Source organism: Rhinolophus hipposideros (genome assembly GCF_964194185.1).
Source record: "Rhinolophus hipposideros genome assembly, chromosome: 8".
In the NCBI taxonomy this organism is placed as follows: Eukaryota; Metazoa; Chordata; class Mammalia; order Chiroptera; family Rhinolophidae; genus Rhinolophus; species Rhinolophus hipposideros.
The window spans coordinates 49,218,095-49,242,804 of record NC_138054.1 but is presented as its reverse complement, the minus strand read 5'-3'; the positions used below and the strand labels follow the sequence as shown (position 1 = coordinate 49,242,804).

The 24,710-nt window shown below is 39.8% G+C and overlaps 2 protein-coding genes and 1 pseudogene across 3 annotated transcripts in view; 2 read left to right on the top strand and 1 right to left on the bottom strand.

Moving 5' to 3' along the window:
* Window positions 1-24,710, top strand: part of ROR1 (receptor tyrosine kinase like orphan receptor 1) — a 379,097-nt gene that overhangs the window by 50,317 nt on the left and 304,070 nt on the right. The gene's annotated exons all lie outside the window — the stretch shown is intronic.
* On the top strand, window positions 6,694-10,060 carry LOC308500773 (large ribosomal subunit protein eL32-like). The gene has a single exon (XM_081056096.1). The coding sequence runs from the start codon at window positions 9,612-9,614 to the stop codon at window positions 10,017-10,019; it is 408 nt and encodes a 135-aa protein (XP_080912222.1). The 5' UTR covers window positions 6,694-9,611; the 3' UTR covers window positions 10,020-10,060.
* Window positions 17,019-20,807, bottom strand: LOC308500919 (14-3-3 protein theta-like; annotated as a pseudogene). The gene is made up of 2 exons: window positions 20,709-20,807; window positions 17,019-17,862 (listed from the first exon to the last, which is right to left on the bottom strand). The product of its transcript is annotated as a 14-3-3 protein theta-like (transcript).

The following is a 24,710-nucleotide window of genomic DNA, read 5'->3' as shown; positions in this document are numbered from 1 at the left end:
GGGTCAGAGCAAGGTGCTTTGCATAATTCTCACCTTGAACCATGACATCATTATCCTTATTTTATTGATGAGCTTAAAAAAAAAACAACCCAGGGAGAATGTGCTGTTCTTAAGATTTGAATGCAAGCATTGAGTACATCGTTTTGCTTCCCGATTCAGTTTTTAATGACCTCTAGCTGACAATCATATTATGGTGTCTGTGGCTTTAATTTCAAAGACCTTTAAAATTATTGCATGGTTGATATATTTGGTATCCATTGGAAACTGCTGAAACTTCTCACTGCTACATTTGGGAAAAAAATAGTGAGTTGACATGTTAGTGATTCAGGACTTCTGGGAAACTGAAAGCACCCGTGTGTACTTATTTTGAGTCAATACGTTACAAACGACTCTGGCCCAAAAGGAGAAATATCTGTCTTCTGAAATTGAGTGCAGGTCTCTTAGCGGCTTACCTCAGCAGGGAGCCAGTTATTACATAAGCTGAATACCAGGTCCGTGGGTTTTCCTAGCCTGAAAAAGAAGCAGTGTCTGCAGTTATGAGGAAAACAGAAAGACCCATTTCTCTGTGGAGTGATACTGAACAGGCAGCTTCAGCCTTGTAGATATTCTGGCCAGAGGAAAATGTAGCTTAAGAAAAGCCCCAGCTGGTTCAAGTAACTTAAGCCCAGCTATTCATGAAATATTATCTGACAGCTTCCCCCTCCACAAGTGGCTGGGGACTGAGTCAGAATTGCTCCAGGAACCTGTGTTCTCATTTTGGCATTATGGGTTTACCCCACTTTGCACACTAGACAGTTTCGTGAAAAGCTGTATTTAAATCAGACTTGTATATGTGTGTGTGTGTGTGTGTGTGTGTGTGAATATAAAAGCATTTCATAAATGTACTGGGAAGCTTGCTGTGAAGCCTGTTGTTAAGAGATGAACCATTCAGACAGAGAACCCTATGATTTCACTGATATGTGGTATATAAACCAAAAACAACAAAAGAACAAGACAAACAAATGAGAAACAAGAACTCATAGACACAGACAATAGTTTAGTGGTTACCAGAGGGCAAGGGGGCGTGGGGGTGAGAGACGAGGGTAAGGGGGATCAAATATATGGTGATGGAAGGAGAACTGACTCTGGGTGGTGAACACACAATGGGATTTATAGATGATGTAATGCAGAATTGTACACCTGAAATCTATGTAATTTTACTAACAATTGTCACCCCCAATAAATTAAAAAAAACACACAACGCTGATTTCTAAATGAGGACTTTCATGTGTCCAGCCCTGTGTGTACTGATACAGAGATACAAGACGTGTAAAACACTAGAATGGAAGCTCCATGAGAGCAGGGATTGGTCCATTTCGTTTACTAATGAAACCATAGTATTTGTAACAATGTCTGGCACTTAGTAGATGTTATATAGATATTCATGGAATGAGTGAGTATAGGTCTCTGCCCATAAGAACTTCCAGCCTAGTTTGCTTGCATTATAATTAATATTAATTAATTAGGGATTTTATTCCTTTATTCCCCTTGTGTGAGTATCCAGGAGTCCTCAGTTTTACTAGGTCTTTAATCCCTTTTATTAATTCAATTTAATATTTAAAAATTAAACCAGTGATGTGTTTGTTATAGAAAATGAGAAAAAAGCAGACAAGCAGAAAGAAAATAATTAACATATAGTAATTATTTTCATTTAAGCTTATATTCTTCAAAACTTTCTACGTAAATATACATTTATAAAAAATGGGCTCATCCCCTTGCAAATGGATTTTATGTTTTGCTTTCCCCCCCACACACTTATCAGTATGATTGTGAACAAGTTTCTATATCAAAATAGATAACTGTCAAATAATAAGGTGCTAATCATTTGGGAAATTTAGTATTATGTGTGTTTGTATTGCAATTTTCTTAATGCCCATTGTTTGATGTTAGGTTTTTTTCTCTCTCATAAACAATGCTGTGATTGTCTATAAGTTTTCCACATACCCATGATTATTTTCTTGGTAATAATTCTTAGAAGTCGAATTACTGGGTCAAAGATCAAAGGCTGTTGATACATTGCCTACCATAAAGACTGGGAAAATGCCCACCTTTCTCTGCATTCTATTGAAAGAGTTTTTTTTCCTTTACCTATATGAACACTGTATTGTCATGTTTTAAAAATAGTTGATTGTCTTCGAAGTTAAAAAAAGTAAACGTTATTATTGTTGATGTTGATATACTTTTGATTTACTGTTGATGTGAAACATCCCTTTCATTGTTTTTGGTCATTTGTATTTCTTGTTTTGAGAGTTAACTAGTTCATATCCATTGTCTTGCTCAGAGATTCACGAGGACCTTTACTTGGTCTTTTCCAACCCACAACGGGACTTGCTATGGCATGAATCCCAGTTAGCCCTCAGTAACTGTTGATTCCATCCATCCATCCATCTTTCCACCCATCCGTTAACCATCTATTCATTTATTTGTTGATTTGTTTAACAAGTATTAAGGACTTACTAGGTGCCTGGCAGAGAAATACAGGCTTATAACTTAAAATAGTGCTTTGAAAGTTTTTGATGTTGCTATTGTCAACTACAAATCTTACAGTTTTAGAAAAGACATATTAATATGAATTAATACAAAGAGTGGCTAACCCCCATTTTTTTCCCTAATGAATTTTCTTTCGGATAATGGCACTGAGCTTATTTTTTCTGAGCACCCAACAAACTTTTTTCTGTGAAGGGCCAGAGAGTAAATGTTTGGGGCTTTTCAGGCCATGCAGTCTCTGTAGCAACTACTCAACTCAGCTCTCATAATGCAAAGGCAGCCACAGACAAATGAGCCTGGCTATGTTCCAATAAAAGTTTATTTATAGACACTGAAATTTGAATTTCATAGAACTGTCTCTTATCATAAAATGTTATTCTTTTGATGTTTTTTTCCCCAATCACTTAAAAATGTGAAACCTGTCCTAGCTTCTTCTGGTTACATGTTGTTGAGTCAGCTGACTCCTGGTGACTGAATGAGTGACGTCCACAGTGCCCTGTCCTCAGCAGCCCAGCTCAGCTCTTATAGACTCATGCCTATAGCTTCTTTTATGCAGTCAATCCATCTCATATTTTTCTTTCCCTATTCCTGCTGCCTGCTATTTTTCCCAACATTATTGTCTTTTCCAAAGAACCCTGCCTTCTCATGATGTCCCCTAAGTAGGGCGGCTTCAGTTTTTGTCATTTTTGCCTCCAGTGATATTTTAGGCTCAATTTGTTATAGGACCCACTTATTTTTCTTTCTGGTGGTTCTGATATCCATAGAGGTCTCTTCCACCATATTTCAAATGAATCATTTTTTTTTTCCTATTAATCTTCTCTGTCCAACTTTCACATCAGTACATGGTAATTGGGAACACGAGGATGTGGCTGATCTTCGCTCATAGGTTGTGCAAAAACAGGCTGTGAACTGGATTTGGCCTGGGGTTTGTAGTTTGCCAACCTCGGGAGCAGCATCTCAGAATCATAACACTTTGAGGCAGATGCCAACCTGGTTTTGCAGATTTGCTAGAATTGCCAGAATGGATAACTCATAAAGGGATAAAAGAGTTGAGTTTAGCTGAGGCTTGTGTATATCTTGACTCTTATAATTTGCAGTGCATAGTTCTTAGTGTTTTAGCAACATTTTTAATTTCTAAAATATATTTTTATTATATATTTACTCATACAAAAATTTCACAGTTCAGTGTAACGAAAAAATAATGCTGTCCTGTCCTTTTTCAAAGATAGGAGATGTATTTTTGATGTATTTCTTTTTAGTCTTCATATATGTGTAGGGCTCACATATGTGTGAGTTCTTCCTATATAAACAATTTTGAATCCTGCTTTCTTTCCCTTATTATTATATGGAAATATTTTTTAGTGTGGTTAAATATTCGAATATAAACTAAAACCACAATTAGATACCGCTACATACCTACAGGATAGGTATAATTAAAAAAAAAAAAAACCCAAAAACCCAAAACTAGCATCCAAGAAAAATAAAAACATGTGTCTACACAAACACATATATGCAAATGTTCAAAGCAGTGTTATTTATAATAGCCCCAAAGTGGAAACAATACAAATGTTCATCAACTGGTGAATGGATAAACAAAATGTGGTATAGCCATATAATAGAATACTATTCAGCAATAAAGAGTAAAATATTGCTACAAGGTACAATGTGGATAAACCTAAAAAACATTATACTAAGTGAAAGGAGCCAGACGTAAAAGACCGTATATGATTCTGTTTATATGATACTTCCAGAAAAGGCAAAAAACTAGACTGAAAGCAGGTTAGTCTTTGCATGGGGCTGGGGGCGGGGAGTATGAATTGGCGGCTAACTGGAACATAAGAACTGTTTTGGGGTGATGGAAATGTTCTAAATGTGAAATGTGGTGATGACTGCATAATTAGACACAGTTATTAAAAACCACTGGACTGTACGCTTACAATGGGTGAATCTTATGGTACGTAAATTATACCTCAATAAAACTGTTCTTTGAAAACTGAATTTTTAATAGTATCATATTCTATTGTGTGAATGTTCCATTTCTTTATCCTGTGTGACTTGGGAGAAACGTTCACTGTTTTCCCTTTTTAGCCCAAATCTGTGTTCAGTAGGTTATGTTGGAGCCATTGGACTTAAAAAAGAATGATTTGGTGGAATGAATGTTAATCCAGTGGTCAGGGAACCTAGGATGGTTTCAGCTCTGCCTCCAGCTGGGTGGACCTCAGTTTCCTCCCCTGCAAAATGTGGAAGAAAAATGGACACACTGAAGTACTGGTCCCCAGGGGACAGAGGCACAGAATAGAAAACATAGTGGTGACAGTAAAAAAGATTGATTTGCCCAGAAGTATGAGATGAGTGACTGATTACTTACCCCACTGTCTCTACCTTCCCTTGTCCCCTGCTTTCTTGTGCTGGTAAGAAAACAGTGGGGACTGTGTGCAGGGTTGTGAGGCAATCATTTTCAAGGAGAAAATAAGACATTGAGAGGGATCTGCTCTATAAACGGCAAGCTTTCTGTTCGGCCGTGGCTCTTGTTATGGGGCTACAACACCATTTGGGTGATTATTTACCAGGAATCAGGTTTTGTGCTCCCAAGTGAAAGTGTAGAGCTCATTATAGGAAGACGGAGGTTGGCAATACTTTCAGAGTTAAGAGTTTAGAAATGTCGCCATGAAAATAATAGGTCATCAAGTTTGCCTTCCAAACGAGAGTTTAAACTGGGGGAGATTGAATTGGTCTCAGATTCCTTGTGTTCTGTTTCCAGCCGAGTCCCCGTCTTTCCTAGAGTACAGCCAGCAGCATCTGTACCCAGAAAACACAAAAGAAAAGCTGGAGAAACCTAACTTATAAACATTTTTTACATTAGCTCCAGGCTCCCAGCCACCAATAAACTCTATGCTTTTAAAAATCCTTTATTATTTTGTGAGTTACAAAAATGTACTGCTTCCCCTTACTCATATGCTTGGGATTTTCTTAAAATGTTATTTTTCAAGCATTTATATATTTCGTCCCTCCAAAAGGTAACAGCATTCTAAGTTTTGCTTAAAAGATTTTTTGATTTTTTTTAAAAAGCAACCCATTTAATAAACTCTCTGTAACTTGAGCCTGTTGGTGGTCTTGGAAGAAACCCAAATCCAGGTTTGGTTGATACTGTGTAATGTGAATGCAATTAGTAGTGGTTTTTCTAAAGTAGAAAGAAATGTTGAAAAATAATGCACAGCAAATTTAGGTCGGTGCTGGGAAGCTTATAAATCCTTATTTTTGTTTTCATTACCTGAAGTAATAGGGAAACTTTGTCTTTAGTATGTAATTTCCTTAGCAATAATACATTTTAAAACATTTTTGTGTTAATTTCCTATGTTTGATCAGAAAGCCACAATTCACAAACCCCTGTGATGTGGCTGCTGGCACTGTTTAGGTACCGAAGATGTCTTATTCTTCCCAAGGAAGCCAACACGAAAATTACTGATGGGGCCAACTTTCACCACCTCTTTCTTCATTCTGTGGAAGGTCTGACAAAGCAGTTTTCCAGGGCTCATCATCCTTCTGCGAGGCTAAGGAATGAATTGATCTGTATGTTGATGTTGTATTTCAGAGGGTGTGATTTGATTCTAGCATTTGGCAAGATTGTAAATTCTTTAAGGACAAGGGATCTGTCTTTCTTGTTCATCGTAGGTGCTCAGGAAATAACAGCTCTTAGTATTCTCACCTTCCAGATTGGAGATGTAGTTCTCTCCCCCTAGCTGCACCATCTTCCTTGCTTTTCCTTGAACTTGCCAGGCCTACTCCTGCTTCAGTACCTTGGCAGTTTTTATTGCCTCTGCCTGGAGGCCAGCTATCAGCCTGGGCCACTCTCTCACCTCTTCCAGGTCTTTGTTCCAAGGATACCGTATCATTTCAGGGAGGCCCTACCTATCGCCTTCCCTTGCTTTATTTTTTTTCATGGTATCATCACCAGCTGATAAACTGATAGACTGATGTACCGTATATCATATTTATTTGTTTGGTTTGTTGTTTGTCATTCCACCACTAGAATATGAGCCCCAGAAAGATGGGTTTTCTGTCTGATTTGGTCATTGCTACGTACCCAGTGCCTAGAACATAATAGTTGCTACAACTTGGTTGAATGAATGGATGAATGAATGAATGAATGTTCCGCCTTTTACTAGTTACGTGGCAATGTCTAGTGCATTTGCTCTCTTTGATCTTAGGCTTGATTCCCCATTTATTTCATAAAATGGCATGTGTGGGTCACATGAGATGATGCATATGAAAGCTCTTTCACGTTATGTTATGCAAATGCGTGCGTTCATTTTTAACCCCCATTTAACAAGCTAGATGCTATCCCTGCTTTTACAGAGCTTTATCTTGTGGGGGAATTGGAAAAATAGGAGTAATTCTAGTAAAGTGGGCTAGCAGTGGTGATAGGGAAGGTGCCGTGAGCTATGGGAGCACCTGTGAGAGACTCCTCCTAATCCAGCTATGGGGGCAGTACCACAGAAGGCTTCCAGGAGGAAGGGGCATTGCAGCTGAAATTTGGAAATGGAATAGGCATTGAATAGTTGGACTCAGGGTGGTTGGTGGGTGATGTGAAGAGGATTCTAGGCAGAAAGACTAATGTATACGGCCTGGAAGTGAGGAAACAAAGTAATTTGTTCTCTCCAGAGCGTCCAGTGTGGGATGGGCAACCAGTCAGAGGTGCTGCTTGAGATGTAATCTGGGGACAGACCAGGGAGAGCCTTAGCAGCACAGCCAGGGAGCTTGGATTTGATCTGAAGGGTAGTGAGGAACCACGGGAGGGTTCTAAGGACAAGAGTGACTGGGTCAGACTTTCATTTATAACAGTCATTTTATGGAGTAAGACAGTTTTTTTCTCCCTCAACGATGAACTTGAACACAAACTCCCCAGATGGGAGATTGTTAAAATGGTAAAAGGGGCTTCCAGAAAGTGAACCTATAGGCTCCATGAAATCTGCTAAAATCCTCTTGAATCTGACTGGTGAGTTTCACAGCAGTAAGTTTAGAGATTCACCCCCTGCCCCCACCTCAATGCTTAAGAGGCTTAATTATCTTTGAGTGCATGGCTTATTGCTTGAGTTAAGGGCCATGATGTTGCTATGGGCATATATATTCCCATTGAACTTCACTTCACTGTAGAGCACACAAATACAGCAGGAGTAGAGGAGACAGAGAATTTGCTTTTAGACCTAGGAGGAGTTAAGATACCTCCTACAGGTTTTGCACTCCAAATTCAGCCTTTTGCAAGTCAGATTCACCTTTTTGCAAATTAAATTCACCCTTTTGCAAATCAAATTCACCCTGTTGCAGATCAAATTTTTCCACAAAAATGTCTTCTTAATCTTTGTAATAAAAATAAATCCAATGGTAAGTTATTGTTAAAATTAAATATTTTATTGCATGTATTTAATAATAAACATAAAATACTTATAGTTAACATCAGAAATACTTATTTACTTATAGCTTCATTTATAACGGTTCTCCTGCCGCTGCTCATGGTAATTTCATATACATATTCATAAAATAATTATGACAATCTGTAGGAGTAATAGTTGCAATGGAATGATTAATAACATCTACTACATGTCCATGGTTTGGATCAGCCAAAATATTTCTTGTGCAAAACTTAATTTTTGAAAAAACTTCTTCAGTGGGGTTCATCATTGGAGAGTATGGTGGTAGAAATAATAAAGCGTGTCTTGTCTGACCAACAAGATCACGTACTTCCTGGATTGTGGGGAGGCTTACATTGTCCAACACAAACCACACTTCCTCCAGATTATCTTCATCTTATTTCTGCAATAATCCCTGAAGAAATTCGCAAAAAGTATTTGAAGTAAACGTGGAATGTGCAATTACTTCACGCCACACCATTCTCTGGATGTTTGTTGTTGCACTTAGAGAAACATTTCGTCCTCTAACCGTTGGCACGGGCACACGAGCTGGTGTATTAACTTTCGACCATGCCTTCATTGTTCAAAAATTAAGTTCTGTGCAAGAAATATTTTGGCTGACCCATCAAACCATGAACATGTAGTAGATGTTATTAATCATTCCAGTGCAACTATTACTCTTACAGAGTAATAGTTTTCTGGGAAGTAGAGTTAATGGTATGTATCTTTCAGCATTCTTAGGGTTCGATGAGATAAAGTACAGTCATTTCTGCTACAACACTTGTTTTAAAAGTACAAGTTTCTTTCAGCCTGATTGCTATATGAGGGAATAATGTGAGGAAGACACTAATTTTGCATTTGCTTATGATCGATGTTATCCATGAGAAATGCTAGGTGAACTCAGAAAACCACCCAGCTGAAGCGAGCTACATGGGAATATGCAGAGCACACATGCCTCAGGCACCTACCTACTACCACAGTTTGCCATGTGTGTTAGAGCGACACACATCCACATCAGGTGTTACAGTTTTCTGCCTGATTTCCCGTGGCCCTCCTCTCACTACTCAGTAACACACACACTGCAACCCTCCGACACCCACTCTACACGCCAACTGCAGATTCTTTTCAAGGTAAAGCACCCCATTTATTATGTACGTATGTTTTAACCGTTTAACATACGAGTATGTAAAACCATGCTACCGTTTTTAGATTCCTGTCTTTCATTTTGTGTCACTGATGAAGTTTTTTGTTTTTTCTTAGTTTCAGGTAGACAAAACTACGTAGGGATTAGACATTTATATACCTCACAAAGTGATCCCCCCAATAAGTCTATTACCCATCTGACACTGTATGTAGTTATTATAGTATTATTGACTGTATTCCCTATGCTGTACTTTACGTCTGGTGACTATTTTTCAAATTATAAATGGCATTCAATATTATTTTTTATTAGTTACTAAAGAAGTTTTTGATTGATAGGCCTCAATCCCATTTGCTCATAAGCCCTATGGTTTTTTATTGCATGGTTTTGCACAGCATAGTGATTTTTTGGGAACTTGTATTTTCTGTTATGGCAAAACAGACTGTATTTAAAGCACTGAATGCAGCTCTGGGCAGACAAGAGGCTCTTAATAAAAGGTAACTGTTTGAGGTGGCGTTCATCTTCTACTCGGTATCATGGCTGCCCTTAGACCACTCGTGAAGCCCAAAATCGTCAGAAAGAGGACCAAGAAGTTTATCCGGTACCAGTCAGACCGATATGTCAAAATTAAGCGTAACTGGCGGAAACCCAGAAGCATTGACAACAGGGTGCGCAGAAGATTCAAGGGCCAGATCTTGATGCCCAACATTGGTTATGGGAGTAACAAGAAAACAAAGCACGTGCTGCCCAGTGGCTTTCGGAAGTTCCTGGTCCACAACGTCAAGGAGCTTGAAGTGCTGCTGATGTGCAACGAATCTTACTGTGCTGAAATTGCTCACAACGTCTCCTCAAAGAACCGTAAAGCCATTGTGGAAAGAGCAGCCCAGCTGGCCATCAGAGTCACCAATCCCAATGCCCGGCTGCGCAGTGAAGAAAATGAATAGACAGCTTGTGTGCAAACTGTGTTTTAATAAAACCATAACATTCTTCCAAAAAAAAAAAGTTAACTGTTCTATTATTAATCCACTTAAATATGGTGTTGGGTTGAGGCAGGGATAATTAGTGAAAGCATTTAATTGCTTCGATTATGAGCATAAGTGAAATGAAACACTTGAGTACAAGGCTTTTTGCTGCTGCTGTCTTTTCTGAGTATGTGCTAGCCAGACCACTCTTGGGATTTTATTGGTGACAAACCAGATATGTCCAGAAACGAGCAAGCCAAGAAGAGAGAAGGCAAAAGAATGGTCTTTAAACATTTTTTGTCTAACACCCTGTATAGCTTTTGTCCTCACCACTCTGGTCAGGCTGTTAAGCGCTTGTCACCCTAACGTACTGATGTATAAGATTCTGGGTTTTTATTGGATGTTACTATTAAGACTAGAAGATCTTTCAAACATCTTTGATTTCATTAAATTAGTTTTCCCTCTAATCGTAGATGGGTACTACTGTTCACATGCTGAATCTTAACAAGACTGAAAAACTTCAAATGACATATTTTTTTATGGCAACTATCTTGCTCTTAGGCCTTAAAATGAATGTTATCTCTTTTTTGTTTGTTTCTATGAAGAACACAGTGATTTAGACTTGCTCCTGAGTTGATTTTTCCAAAACCAAGGGACATTAAAGTTCTTTCTCCAAGATCTGTTCTCCTCCCTTCCAGCTCTCTGGAAAATGTGGATAGTCTTTCCATGTGTGAGTGCTTGAGCTATGTGTATGGTCTCTAAGAGCACGTGGGAGATGGACCGCTGGCTCTGAAATCCGAGGCGGAGGCCTTTTGATGGGCTGGGCATACTGAAGAGAAGGAATCAGGCTGGCATTGCCATTTGCCACAGCCACTAGCCTAGGTAGACATTCCTGTTAGGAACACAACTCTGATCAACATTTCTTTCTTTCTAGTCTTGCTGGACATGGTTGCAGACAGCAAGTACATGGGTCAATCATTGAGGCAGGTGGCCCCGACTGGTTAGTGTCTCTCCATAAGCCTGACCCACTAGTTGATTTCACCTTCTTTCTTCGCTGAATCCATATAACTTCACATAAACCAGTCCCATGTATTTTGGTGTTTTTCCCTCCTAGCCTTGCATGATGGAAAGAGTCTCCAGAAGCCTGAGTTTGAGTCACAACTCTGTTATTTATTGGCTTTGTAATTTTGGGCAAGTGACTTAATCTCACTGAGCCATTGCTTATTTATTTTAAAAATGATGTCAATCATCTCTCACTACCGGGGCTTTTGAGAAAACATAATCTCAAGTATCTACTACAGTGCCAGGCACAAAGAAGGCCTTATGAAACTGGAATACACACGCAGTCACCAATTACTTATTTTCGAATAGGCCAATTGTTTTAATCTCAGTTGACATGTCTCCAGAGCAAAAAGATTAGTTGATCCTGCTTTCTTTTCCGTGCCAGGCTCTCTCCTAGGCCCAGGGGCTTCAGAAAGGAGTAAAAAGTCCCGCCTACAAAGGCACTCCTAGTTTTACTCAAATCCATTCATTCAACAAACATATTTTGATACCTACTATGTACAAAAGCCCTATGCCTGCGGGTGTTTACTAAGATGATTCAGTCACTAATTCATTCCACAGTTTTAGGTCACGTGTTATGTGCCAGATATTGTTATGAGTACGATGGGTAGAAAGCATAGAAGACAGCCCCTCCCTTTGAGGAACTCACAGTGTAGTAAAATATACCTAAGGTGGGACAAGGAGATGGAAAGAGAGTGTGATTCGGTCGTGAAAAGGCACCTGCTTTGCTTAGTAAGATAGGCTGTGTATGGCAATTAGGATTGCACTTTTCTAAGGACGTATTCAGATCTTAAAACTTAGGGCTTCATTGAGGTTGTGCTCTCATTTTATCGCTAAGGAAGCACAGCCTAGGAGTGGCTAATCCATCACATACTTTAGGTAACAGTAAAGCTGGTACTAGCCCCATAGCAACTGTTATTTGTGAGTGACTGAAGTTGAAAACACTTTTGGTTTCTTCTTTAGTCATCATTAGCAGATCTGCTTTTTGCAAATTATCACGTTCCATCCTCCCAACAACTCCATTGGGAGCAGAACCATCGTGGGCTTAAGGAATTTACTCAAGGTCACACAGCTTGACAGACAAAGTCAGGATTTGAACTCAGGTCTGCGTTCTAAGCCTTAAGCCTCTAAACCATACCCCATCCATGATTCATCCTCATTGTCGTATCTGAAGGCTATTTTAAGCCTTTGAGACAGTTTGCAGAAAAGAGACAAGTCCTGAATGGTTTTTAGGACCTTCTTATCTGAACCAGTGGGAAAGCCAACTTTATGAATGACAAAAAGAGTCTATTGATGTTGGAAGGCTATGTGATCAAGATACAAGGAGGGAAGGAAAGCTACGATCAAAAAAATTCTCCTACACCCAGTTTCTTAGGATTTCATAATCAGGGGTAACTTCGAGTAAATGAATATAAAAAGACCTCTAAGATAATCCAAGGTATGTTACCCACGTCCTGAGATTACAAAATAGGAAAGAACGGGCACTGTAGGTTTTCCTCAGCTCCATGATGTCTTACTGCAGAATTTCTGCGGTTGGAACAGATCACATCTGCAATTAATTTCTTAAAATCACCGATGCCTTGTTTAAAGAGCTTAAAATTCTGAAGGTGGCTGCTCCACAGCCAAACAAAAACACCCCCGTGTTCCTTAGTAATCACTGATACACTTGACTTTCCACCTTTTAAAATGCCTCCCTCCTATTTCTCCTCTTTGTCTCCCAATTCATTCGTGTTTATTTTATAAAAAGCTTGTGGGCCTGTTGACTTGATACTGCTAAAGGGCTGACAACTATGTAGAGGTACCTCTTACAGTGATGAAGTATGTGAGCGTGTTTGAATTTTTTGTTATCCAGCATCAATCTGGAGCTCTATCCTGGGTGAGTGGCAGGGCAAACTAGGCTTCTCTTGGCCAAAGCAGCAGGGAACTAATAGAATGTTTCTGCTCCGCTCAAAGAAAGGTAGTCAAGCATTTGTACTTCCCACTGAACTCCAATTTCCATTCTGCTTTGAAATGCTCCTTGCTCTGTCAGTGAGAGCCATATGACAAATGTTCAGTATGTCAGATTTGTTTTCCTTTTAAACTGCACATGAATTTGACCGCCAGAGTAGGGCTGCATTAATTTCCCAAAGCTCTTCCAATAATTGTGTTCTTTTTTAAAAAAATGTGCATGCTATTATTCTTTTTGGGGTTGTGTTATGACTGGTGTTTTGAAAGTGGTTAGAGGATTACATATGTGGTAATGTGTACGTGATGCCCATTCCCAGATGTAAACAGCCGCGAAAGTTCATTATGTAGTTTGTATAGCTATTCTACTCATTTCATCAGACTCCACTCAGTAATTTCCGGCCAGCAGGGTAAGTTTTTCTTTTTTCCCCCCTCTCAACAAAGTTAAATTTGGATAAGCTTTTCTGAAAAGCAGCATTAGTTTTATCGTATTGATATTTATGTTGATAATTGTTGTGGCTGCTAGAAGACAGTGTGCATGCACGGAAGGTGCTCTCCTGTCACGTTTGTATGGTGACGAGGTCATACATTAATCGATGACCTGAACCATCCATTTAGAGTTTCAAAGGTCGAATCTGTATGTCTAGGGTGCTTGTGATTGAGTTACCCTTACTGGTTTAAAAACGGTTGATTAGAGAGGAGAGAGCTGATGTGGATAGGGAAGACAAGTCTTGACTGTTTTTAAGAGGAGCTATTCTGGAATGTTTTTGGTAAAAGACTGTCTGTCTGTCTATCAATCTCTTTCTATCTTTCTATCTGTCTGTCTGTCTATCTATCATCTATCTATCCAACAAATATTCCAAACATTTAAGAAATATAAGAAGTATAGATCGGCAGTAGTTTCCAGCAGACTCTGCCCAGCCGACCCTCCTCTTACTTTAATAAGTCTTCTCCATTTCTAAAAAACAAACAAAAAAAGAAGTATAGGTCTTGGAAGAGATTAATACTTTCAGCAAAGAGCTCTGAAAGGGTCGCGTAGAGACAGAGTATTAGGTGGACTCCATGACCTCTTCTTCTGGTCTCCATCTCTCGCCGTTATTCCCTCTTTTGTTTCTGTTGTCATTTTTAAGTTAGTTTACTGCACTAAAAAGTGTAGTTAAAATAATACATATCCATCAAAGAAAATAGAGGAATATTGAGAAAGTGAAAAACTATTTAATCTCCCTTAGGCTCATATTACACACATAAAGAATCACTTTCAACATTTTGGTATATTACCTTTCAGCCTCTTTTGCCCTCTGCATACATTCTTTTAAATTCCATAAATGTATATACCATTTTGTATCAAACTTTTTTTGCTTAACATGAAGATATTATTTTTTCCAAGTCTTTATAAATATTGTCTTTTATATCTGTGTGATATTATACTGGGTAATATCCTACATAGTTTATTTAGCTATCATTCAGTGCTTGGATATCTAGGGTATTTCACCTCCACTGTCTTTGAAAAGGAAACAACAACAACACAAGAACAAAAAACTTGGTTGAAGTTCAAGATGACCCAACACAGTGGCTGTGTATCTTAGCAGTCTGTTACCTTATTCACATGGAAATGGGGTGGGGTGAATGCTGAGCATCTGGGAGGAGGGTATATTCAACCCTAAGGAAGTGTTTATGAACAGCCAACAGATCAGTAAGAAGTGAGGGCTAGTCAATGGAGTCATTTTATTTCATAAAGGTACCTCAGAGCTTAAAGCCCCACACCCCTCAATTTTGAGTCAGTTTGGATTTCATTGGTCAGTCCGTGATGCACTGTGATTTTTGCCTTACAGGGTGTGCAATATGAGACATTAAATCTTCCTTACTCAATTTGCAGAATCTGTGAAATAGGATCCCAGCCAACCTAGAAAAGTCTACTTGTCTGTTTAGATATTTATGAATAATGTTTCAATACAGATAGAAGAGTAATTGTAGGTTGAAGGTAAATTCTGCCAAAGATCCTGTTTTTTTCCCCTTTAAAAATATAAATCATAAAAAATGCATTCTTTTTCTCCTTGAGGAAGCAGTTTGGCATTGATTCTGAAGCCAAAGAACCTGGGTTTACTTCCTGATCCATCAATTTCTGCTGGGGGACCTTGGGCAAATTATTCACTTGTCTGGGTGTCAGTTTTCTAATCTGGAAAATGGAAATAATACTACTTAACTTATCTATAGGTTTGTTGGGATGGTTTATATAAGTTAAAACACAGTAGGGATTCAGTAGTGTAAACTATTAGTGTTTTCACCAGGCTTCTAAAGTTCTGTATTTCTAGTGCTTTAGACCACTTCAGTGGCATTTATTCTTTCTTCAGTGTCCCTCAGTGAGTGACTTTCCCCTGAGTACTTCTTCCCCAACTGGCTCATGATAATGGTAATAATACTAGCTACCACTTTTGAAGGGAGTGCTTATATGCCAGGCGCTCTACAAGTATTACACAATGTAATTCTCATCACCACTTATGAGATAGATTTTTTTTATTATCCCTCTTCCATAGTTGAGGAAACTAAAGGTTATAAATGTTAAGTAAAGGTCATAAAATTGCTAAACATGGATCTAGGAACTAAATGCTGGTCTTGCTTATTTGTCCCTACTCTGCTTTTGTAAATTCCTTTAAAGTGGGAATTTTATACTTTTTAGGTACCTTACAGATCTCAGTGCAGTTCTTTCAACATAGTAGGTCCTCTGTAAGTATTTTTTTCAAACGAATGAATGAAGAAATGATCCGTTGGGTAAAATGGAACTTTGCTCCAATAAGAAAAGCAACAGTACTGCTTTTAATGAACATGAAATTACGAGTCTTAGAAATGTGTTCTGCTTCTGCACAGAACATTGCCCATGAGAGAATGATAGATTTGTAATTGTTTGCATATGAAACTGGTTGTATTTCATGTCAAACAAATTTAGACACTGTATTTGAGAACATCTAGATTAGCATTACATAGGTAATTGTTGAAGCAACTTTAAACAAAGACTATAACTAATTCTAGGTGTGGTTTTAGCCTTTTGTTTTTTTGGTTTTGTTTTGGTTTATAAAATGTAATTTTATTTTATGTTAGTCTGCTGTTACACAAGGCATAACATTTTCACAAGGCTTCTTTTTGGGGACTACAGCCAATGATTAGCAACACAGAGTAGTATCCAAATCTCCAAATAACAATCACTAGACAAACTGGACACCCTCTGCATGGGTGTGCATGAATCTGCACGGAAAAGTACTTAAGTATTAGACTTGGACTTGTGTACTTTAACTTATTTCCCCTTTCTATTATAGTGGATTAAGAAGTGACATGCACTTTAATTTGCCAAAAAGCAATGCTTGTATTCTGGCAGCAACATGCCATTGCTATTACTTAGTAAAGTGAATAACAGAACTACAAAGGAAGGAGGTGTAAGTGAATTTGTATTGGGAAGAGACGTTGTCAACTGAAACAGCAGCAAATGAAGAGTAAGGAGAATCCCTGTTGTCACAGATACACATGACGTCCATCCTATATGATACAGGAAGTGTTTCAATTTGTGACTCCCAGCCTAGAAATGTCAAATGCTTTTCCATTCAATCAAATACTCCTGGTTTCCTACCAAAAAGAAATACATTAAGAACCTGGAAAAGTTGCTTCCTGAAAGGAAACCCCCAAAGAAGAGTAAGGGAGGGAATGCAGAAATTAAAAAGTTATGTAGAACACTTTTAAAAATTGTAATGAGCTGCATTTTCCTATCTTCACAGTAATACGAAACACAGTTACTTGCAGAACTGGTTCAGATTACTTAAATACCAGATACATTTTTAGTTCTCTACATAAGTATTTGGGAAATTACTTATGTTTATATGAAATGAAGCTATTAATACTTTTCTACAGCAGTAACTGCACACCAGGAAGGCCAAGACAAACACAAATCAAGAAATGGAGTTTTCCCAAAGCTGCAATGTGAAAAGACTATAAACAGTTGATTCCATACACATGAATGGGTTTCTTTGCTATAGGCAATCCAAATGGAACAAGGAATGGAGATGTGTAAGACGGTTTCTTGAGGGGAAGAAGGATGACGTCCTATATGCCGTGAGTTTTCTGCCCCTTCTGCCGCATCACATTCTTCTGCACTGTCTCATGTCCATAATGTTAGGTTGTGTCTAAGGAAGGAACTGCCCGATGAGAGTGCTGTCTGTAAGTCTTCATTCAGTGTATCAAGTTCTGCAATGGCCTCATCAAAAGCTGTTTTAGCCAGTGTGCAGACAAGCGCTGGGTTATTAAGGATCTCATGGTAAAATACAGAAAAGTTAAGAGCCAGCCCCTGACGAAATGGGTGTGTGGATTGCATCTCTTTCTTGCTTCTATCAGAAGTCTCTTGGTCAGCTCCATGGGAATTATCTATGGTTTGTTTAAGATCATCACCACATGCAGCTTCAGCAAGTTACCTTCATTTTTAGATAGCAGACCTTACTCTCTGCATTAGTGGCATTGGCTATTAAATCCTTATCCAACAATTCCAGGATGGTGGTGCAGACGGAACTCAGTTCCGACTGCACTCTCTCCCAATCTGCTGCAACTCCTTGTCTGCGGTGTTGGTGTTCGGCTCCATGCTCTATATGACCCTCCAGGAAGACCTGTGGTCCCCTACCACGTTCTTGCTGGCCACTGAGAGCTCGGTGCCCTGCTCTGTCATGGACTTCATGCAGGTGACCGTGGGGTTGTAGCTCTCAACCTGCTCAGCCGACGTCACCTTCTGGATCAGCTTGGTCTTCTCCATGAGGATGGGAGGAGGGCGAGACCGAGCACCCACCTGGATAGGGAGGAGGCGTGTGGAGGGCCTTCACGTCTCAGCAGCCATGTGGACTTGGCCATTCATTTAACAGACATTTATTTAGCGTATACATTGTGTCAAGCCCTTTGCTCGGCACTAAGTGTTTAAGGATAGTTCCTTTGAATGCTCTGCCCTTGGCTCACTGAGGGTCCAACAGTCTTTTTATATGTTTGACAGAGGATTTTACGCACTCTCGTGGTTTCAGCTACCCCCTGATGCTACCGACCCCATGTCTATATCTTTAACCCTTTTGACTCCAGTATTTAGCTCTTTGCTGGATAGGTCCACATGGATGACTCCAAAGCCTCTCAAATGAATGTATCGTCTAATCCCCAGGACCTCCTATGTCCCAACCTTGTACCTCTTACATATTTTATCTTAGTTGGTGACTCTACTGTGCTCTCTCCTTCATCCAAGCTAAGACACCAGAAATAATCACTGATTCCTTTTTCTTTCTTCCCTTCTACATTTAGCCACTCACCAATCCTGCTGGTTTTCCCTCTTAAATAAATCCTTAGAACTGGGAGGGATTTGAGATTTTACTCTACGTGCAAATAAATTAGTTAGCCTGTCACAGTTTCACGGATGCTGGCAGAAGACATGAGACTCCTAGGTTAGAGACAAAGGAATTCATTACTCACAGCAATCGCAGTAGCCAGAGTGTCACCATTTTCTTGCGCCAATTCCCTTAGGGTGTCATGAGGAGAGCCAGATGGTACCTACGCATGCAGTGCGTTGTGTTACAGTAGAGGAACCTGAGCTTAGGAAACCCAAATCTTTTATATTGGGCTTAAGCATGCTTTCCCTTTGCTCCAGAGGAAAGCCATGTCTTCCAAGGCTGTTTTTCACATACATACCCTTGAAAAGATAAATGGGAACCAAGGGCAGCCAGTGGTTTGCCCACAATATGTATAGCAACTCAAGAGACCCACAGAGGATTGTCTCCCAACAAATACATCTTGAATCTGTTCCCTGTACTCCTTCCTTACACCATTAGATCAGGCAACTGCAGTACTCAGCAGGATATTGCAATAGCTTCCTAACTGGTCTCCCTAACAATTCAAATCAGTCCCCCACACCTGGCTGGAATAACTTCCTGAGACAATGCTGACTGTGTCACTCCCTTGCTTAAAATCTCCTCATTTTCTATGGGAAAAGCCCAAGCTCCTTAGCATGGCACTAACGGGGTTCTCAGAGCAGCCCCTGCTCACCCTTCAAGCCTCAGGGAACAGCAGCCTATCAGAGTGTTACCTCTCTTACTGCCCGCGTTACTTAACCTATGTGATCTCAGTTTCCTCATCTGTAACATTAGGATGATGGAACCTACCTCAGCAGGTTATCGTGAACGTGAAGTTGACCTCACATGTAGTAAGCCCTCGGTCAGTGTTGCCTGTTCTGGTTGTGTCTTTCCACTCTGACTTGTACTTGAAGGTCTGGCCACGTGGTTTTCTGTTCCCTCTGTGTTGCTTTTCACCTCAGGTCTTGCCTTTGTCCCTTTCATCCGCCCAATCCCCAAGGCCTCGGTTCAAGCTGGTCAGACACATCCTTGCTTTCTTGCTCTTAGGTACACTGTGCATGTCTCAGCCACTGAGCTGGAGGTATTTGTTAATGAGTCAGTTATGGCCACTAGACTATGATGTCTGTGAGGGTGGGGCTGTCTTATTTATCTTTCTGTTGTTGGCACATAGCACGTGTTGAAAAATTTTGATGACTACATGAAAGAATAAAAGGAATTCACAGTCTTCTGAGGTGCTTGGAGGCTGGGGATGAGAGATGGAAAGCAGTTACGTCGCTTGATAACAGTGAAGGAAGTGTTGGGCCGAGGTGAAAATTAGGCTCCATAGGAGTCCAGTGCAAGCAGTGTGCTTGTTCAATGCGGTTCGTGTGGTTTGGAAGTCTGGTTAAAGTTATCTATTGAATGAAAGCAAGCAGCCCTTCTGTGTGATTCTAATTATTCCCTTTCCTAAAGAAGCTATTGCAAATGAATGGTCATGCAATCTGCCTTCTTGTGAGATTTTCAATTCCTCAGAATACAATGAATTCTCTGTTACCTGGCGGAGTGGGTAGAATGGAACTTCTTTTTAATTAAATCATCTCTGCAATAGAAAGTGACTTTATCCCTCTTTCTGAAGTTCCCCAGGTCTCCAAGGCCTGGCTCAAATCACCCTCCTTGAATTTACTGTCCTACTGGTGGCACCCGACATTCTAAGTTATAATTTCACGTGAGCATGTCTAGTTCCCTAATGAGACTGAGGCTTTTGGGAACTTTTTTCCCCCTGAAATGTTTAAAGTTGTGTTTTTGAATTAAGCAAGCCCTCCACATACACTTCTTGACCAACGGGGATTCTCCATGTAGGTGATAACAACTTTTGAATAATTAGAACACAGCCCTAATTTCAGAATGCCAACGAGCTTCCACAGGACTTCAGGTTTCCCAGTATAACAGCGTCTCAATGCATGTTATTAAATGTTTAATCTGCATTTTTTATTACGTTTGAAATCAGAAAAACTGAAATTTCTCTATATAGTAAAAACTATTTGGAAAATACACGTATTGATAAAACAACAGACAAAAAAAAACAACCCCTGAAATAACCTCGAATTCAGACCTAGTGATAACTACTTTTAGTATTTAGAATGTGCCTCTCGTCTCTCTTTGTTTTATGTTATTTCTTCTCTCTCTGCTTCTTTCTCAACATAAATGGGGTCCTATTTTACCATTCAACTGGCAATCTGCTTTTCCCACCTTAACACCAATAGATATTGATTAAAAGTGATGGTGCTAAAGAATTTCTTGTAGCCTGCGATTTCAGCCCTTGACTCACCATGTTTTCTTGTTTGTCATTGCCTGTCCTTTCTTGATTTCTGTTTGTCTCTCTGGAGTCACCCATCACTGTGTTCTGATCTTTGATGCCTGCACGCATCTTGATAAGTTCCAGTTTTTTGGAGTGTCTACTGTAGCCCCCATACTTGTATATGTTTTACACACTTTAAAAATGTGTTTTCTGATGATTTGAAATGCCCTGGTATTTGTCATATCCATTTTAAAGACGAGGAATTTGGTCTAGGAGCTTAATAACTGTAAAAGGTCATGAAGGTCGAACTTGATCTTACAGTCTTTATGCACAGAACACTCTCCAGTGTGTAAAATTGTCACCCCCACCTTCACACTATTCCTTAGCTTCAAACTCCGTCTGGAATACTGACTTTTAGGGGCTGTGTCTAATCAGCTTTTGGCTGTACAATGTCATTCTAAGGGCACCACAATCCACACCCCTGGGCCAACACAGTGAATTTCATATGCTTTCTGAGAGAGAGAGAGAGAGAGAGAGAGAGAGAGAGAGAGAGAGAGAGAGAGAGAGAGAGAGAGACTGAGAAAAGTTGTGCTCTTGCTTTCGTTTCTCATGGTGCTGAGGTGGACTGCCCCTCACATCTGTTTTCAACCCCCACCCTCAATACCAGAGTTATATTCTATTAACTCAATGCACCTTTTCTTTGTAATTCATGTCAGTTTTCCTTCCAGCCACCTGCACAGTCTCTGGCTCTCTTTCTGGCTTGCTCTCAAGGCTGTGAGTAAGTTCTTTGTGTGTTTGCTGTTTTTGATAACCTCAGCCCAAGATTTAATGTCAAGGTGGGGGCCCTATTAAAGATGCTATTAATCATCCCGTCTTTGTTTGAAGATTTCCGTGTTGGCAAGCGGGTGGATAGAAGTAGCTGTATGTTTCCCAACCAGATGTACTGGTAGCTGGGATGGGGGCATTCAGCTGAAGCACATTCCTATCATTATTTGGCAAAGAAAAGGCCACTGAGATTAATAGAATAATCCTTGCTTGTGATCTGGATTCATCAGCTGAATCATAGAGCCTCAGTGTTGGAAAGGACCCTGAAAAGCATCTACTCCCAACAGCATGATTTTATGCTTGAGGAAACTGAGGCAACAGATAAAGGAAGTCATTAAAAATTATAGAATGCCAAGGCTGCAAGAGACTTTTGACATGGCCTAGCCCTGCCCTCTTATTTCATGCGGAAGATTAGTGAGGCCTTGAAAAGTTAAGTCAGACTCCTAATGTCACATACCTTGTTACTGTAGAGCAAGGCCCAGGAGGGGCGACCCGAAGATGAGACCTGCACCTGTCAGTCTCTAGGGTGCATCTGTGGGGTTTGGCTGGTACGGGAGTGGCCTGTCTCATGCTCCTGTTGTGGTGCACGTTTAGTTATGGTTGGAGAAAAGGAAGCTTTTTTTGGTAAGTCTATGGACTGGCTGAGTTCCCTGATGTCCCCTTCAAGCGGACTCTCAAGGGTCTCTGGTTGAACCCTCAGTCCATTGTTCTTGCCTCTGCCCTCTTAGCCCTGCTGAAGTCTTTTTCTACTTTGGTAGGTGGGACTGCCTTCTCCAGTGTGGCAGGAGTGAGGAAATCATAAGGGGAACCCCAGGAGAGAAGAAACAAGGCAGTGGGGCAAGAGGTGCTGCTGAGTGCCTGCTTGCTTTGGGGTTATGTGTCTTTAGAGAATTTCAACTTTGCAGTGAAGACGGTACTTACAGAAACCCCTCTGTGGTGGAAAACAAGTGATTTCCCCATCCTTGACAAAGGATTTGACCCAAGAACTGCTCAGCCTTCGTGACCTAGCTCAGTGTTTTCACTGTTTTTCAGGGCTCAAACCGATGGACTGAGTTAGGAGAAAGATGAGGTTTGCAAGGAGGTCTTTCTGGTCCTTCCAGTACTAAAGACCCTTGGACAAGAGCCAGGGAGATTTATCTCCCAGAGATTCCTGTGCTGTAGGTGGCGGTGGAGGCTTCTTGCCAGAAGGATCTGAGGCAGGGGACGGAGATACTGCCATGCCGGTGTCTCCATGCGTCTGGCGGCTCAACAAAGAACTTCTGTCTGCCCTTCAAGGTTGAGTCGGTAAAACCCACTTCAACTGAAAGCCACCATAATTTAGCAACTTGATAATTAAAATTCTAATGCATGAATTAAGGAAAATCTGGGGCTACAGTACTGAAATATTAAAATACAGCTGCATTGATTCTATCATTGTTTCTTCCTGCAGATCTGTGGCTTCCCCACACCCTTTGTTTCAGGCCTTGATTCAGACATAATCACTGTAGGAAATAAGTCCCATGTGTCTCCTCATTGGTTAGATGGAGTGTATGATGATTCTTTTGTGATGGGGAAAAATAAAAAATAGTGTCTTCAAATTATGTGAGGTGGTGACTGGCATCTCATCAATAGCAGAGGGAAAGAAAACTCACGGGAAAGGGACTGTCAGAGTTCCCACTTTGTTTCGACCTCGCTGTCGAAACCATGAACGCGACAGAGAAAACTTCAGAGGCGATCTTGCTGAGGTGGACCATCAACTTGAGCTTATGGATTGATTTATTTCCTTGCGTGCTCTGAGAAAATGCCACTTGTCGCTTTCTGTTATTAATAAAGAGGTCACTTTATCATTAGGCCTTTGAATCTGCATTTAATGGCTAAAGCAGATGGTTATAATTTCTGGCTTAGTGTGGCCACCTTATTAATAAAAAAGAACTGATGGAAAGGAAAAGGCTTCTTCATTTTTAACTCCAGAAGCATAACGCAAATGTTTTCCAGCTTTTCTTTGTGTGGAGAGCAGACCTAGTGACTGTAGTAAGATCCTGTTACACGTTCGCAAAAAGACTTTTGCAGAGGGAAGGTAACTCCATTTGAATTCTTCTTTTGTTAAACTTTAAAGGGGCACTATAAATAAATACCTCTCTCTCCCCCTCTTCGTGGAGAGGGTATTTTGAAGGAAGCTCCAGGGTTATATTTAAAAATAAATTAATATTTTAAGAATATAAGAAAGTAAAAAAACACTCGACCTCATTTCAGGTAATGGAGGTTTGTGGTACTTTCTAAAATGATTCTCTTTGCTTACACAATTTTAAACTGCTTTTGTGGATTTGATTACTTGGCTTGGGTCAAGGTATCACGTATCTTATTTTGGTTCTTTTTAAATTCACTTGAATTTTTGTGGAAAAAAAGGGCAAAAATGTATGGTAGTGGATTTCTGCTCTATTTCATTGAGTCTGTTCACTCCTTATAATGGTCAGGAATTTGAAATCTCGAGGATCACACTGTAACAATTTTTTTGGTTCATTCTAGAGTTTTGAAGAGAGTTTAGAAACAATTTCCATTCGTGAAGACAGAATGATTTAGAATCCTAATGGACCTGGTAAACAAGGCGGAGAAATGCTGAGAATTCTTCAGATAATGCTCAGAAGAGCACTTTAGTTGACTTACCCTAAGACTTACTTATATTTCAGACTATTGTCCATATCCTGGCCTTTGTGATGGCAATGAACTCCTGCTCCTTTAGAGGAACAGAATGTGATGAGTGTAATGGGCCGCCTCTGGGATAAGAAAAAAACACTGAATTTTAGGGATAGAAAAATCTTTAAAAGTTACTTTGTTTGCTTATTTTCAATTTCTTTTTGTCTACTAAGAGTTCCCCATGGACTGATACTTAGAAAGAGTTGGAATTTCAAATTATTAACAACATTTATTTGTTTTTTCCATTTTTATTAATCAAAGGCATGTGTAACCATCTATTCAGTTCATTTGGTCATTTATTTGTTTGTTTGTTAGTTTATTTATTCATTTTTTCAACGTTTAGGCTGTATTTACTTTTGCCATGACACTGTTGGGGAATGGGTGTGATGGACATTAGGCTTGTTACAATGCCCAAAATAGTGGGTGGATCATTTGTTATTCCTACCTTTTCAGACTTCTGGATATCCAGACCAACCACTAAGCCATCATACTTTTTTTTTTCAATTTTCAAATATCTTAAGTATACCAAAAAAA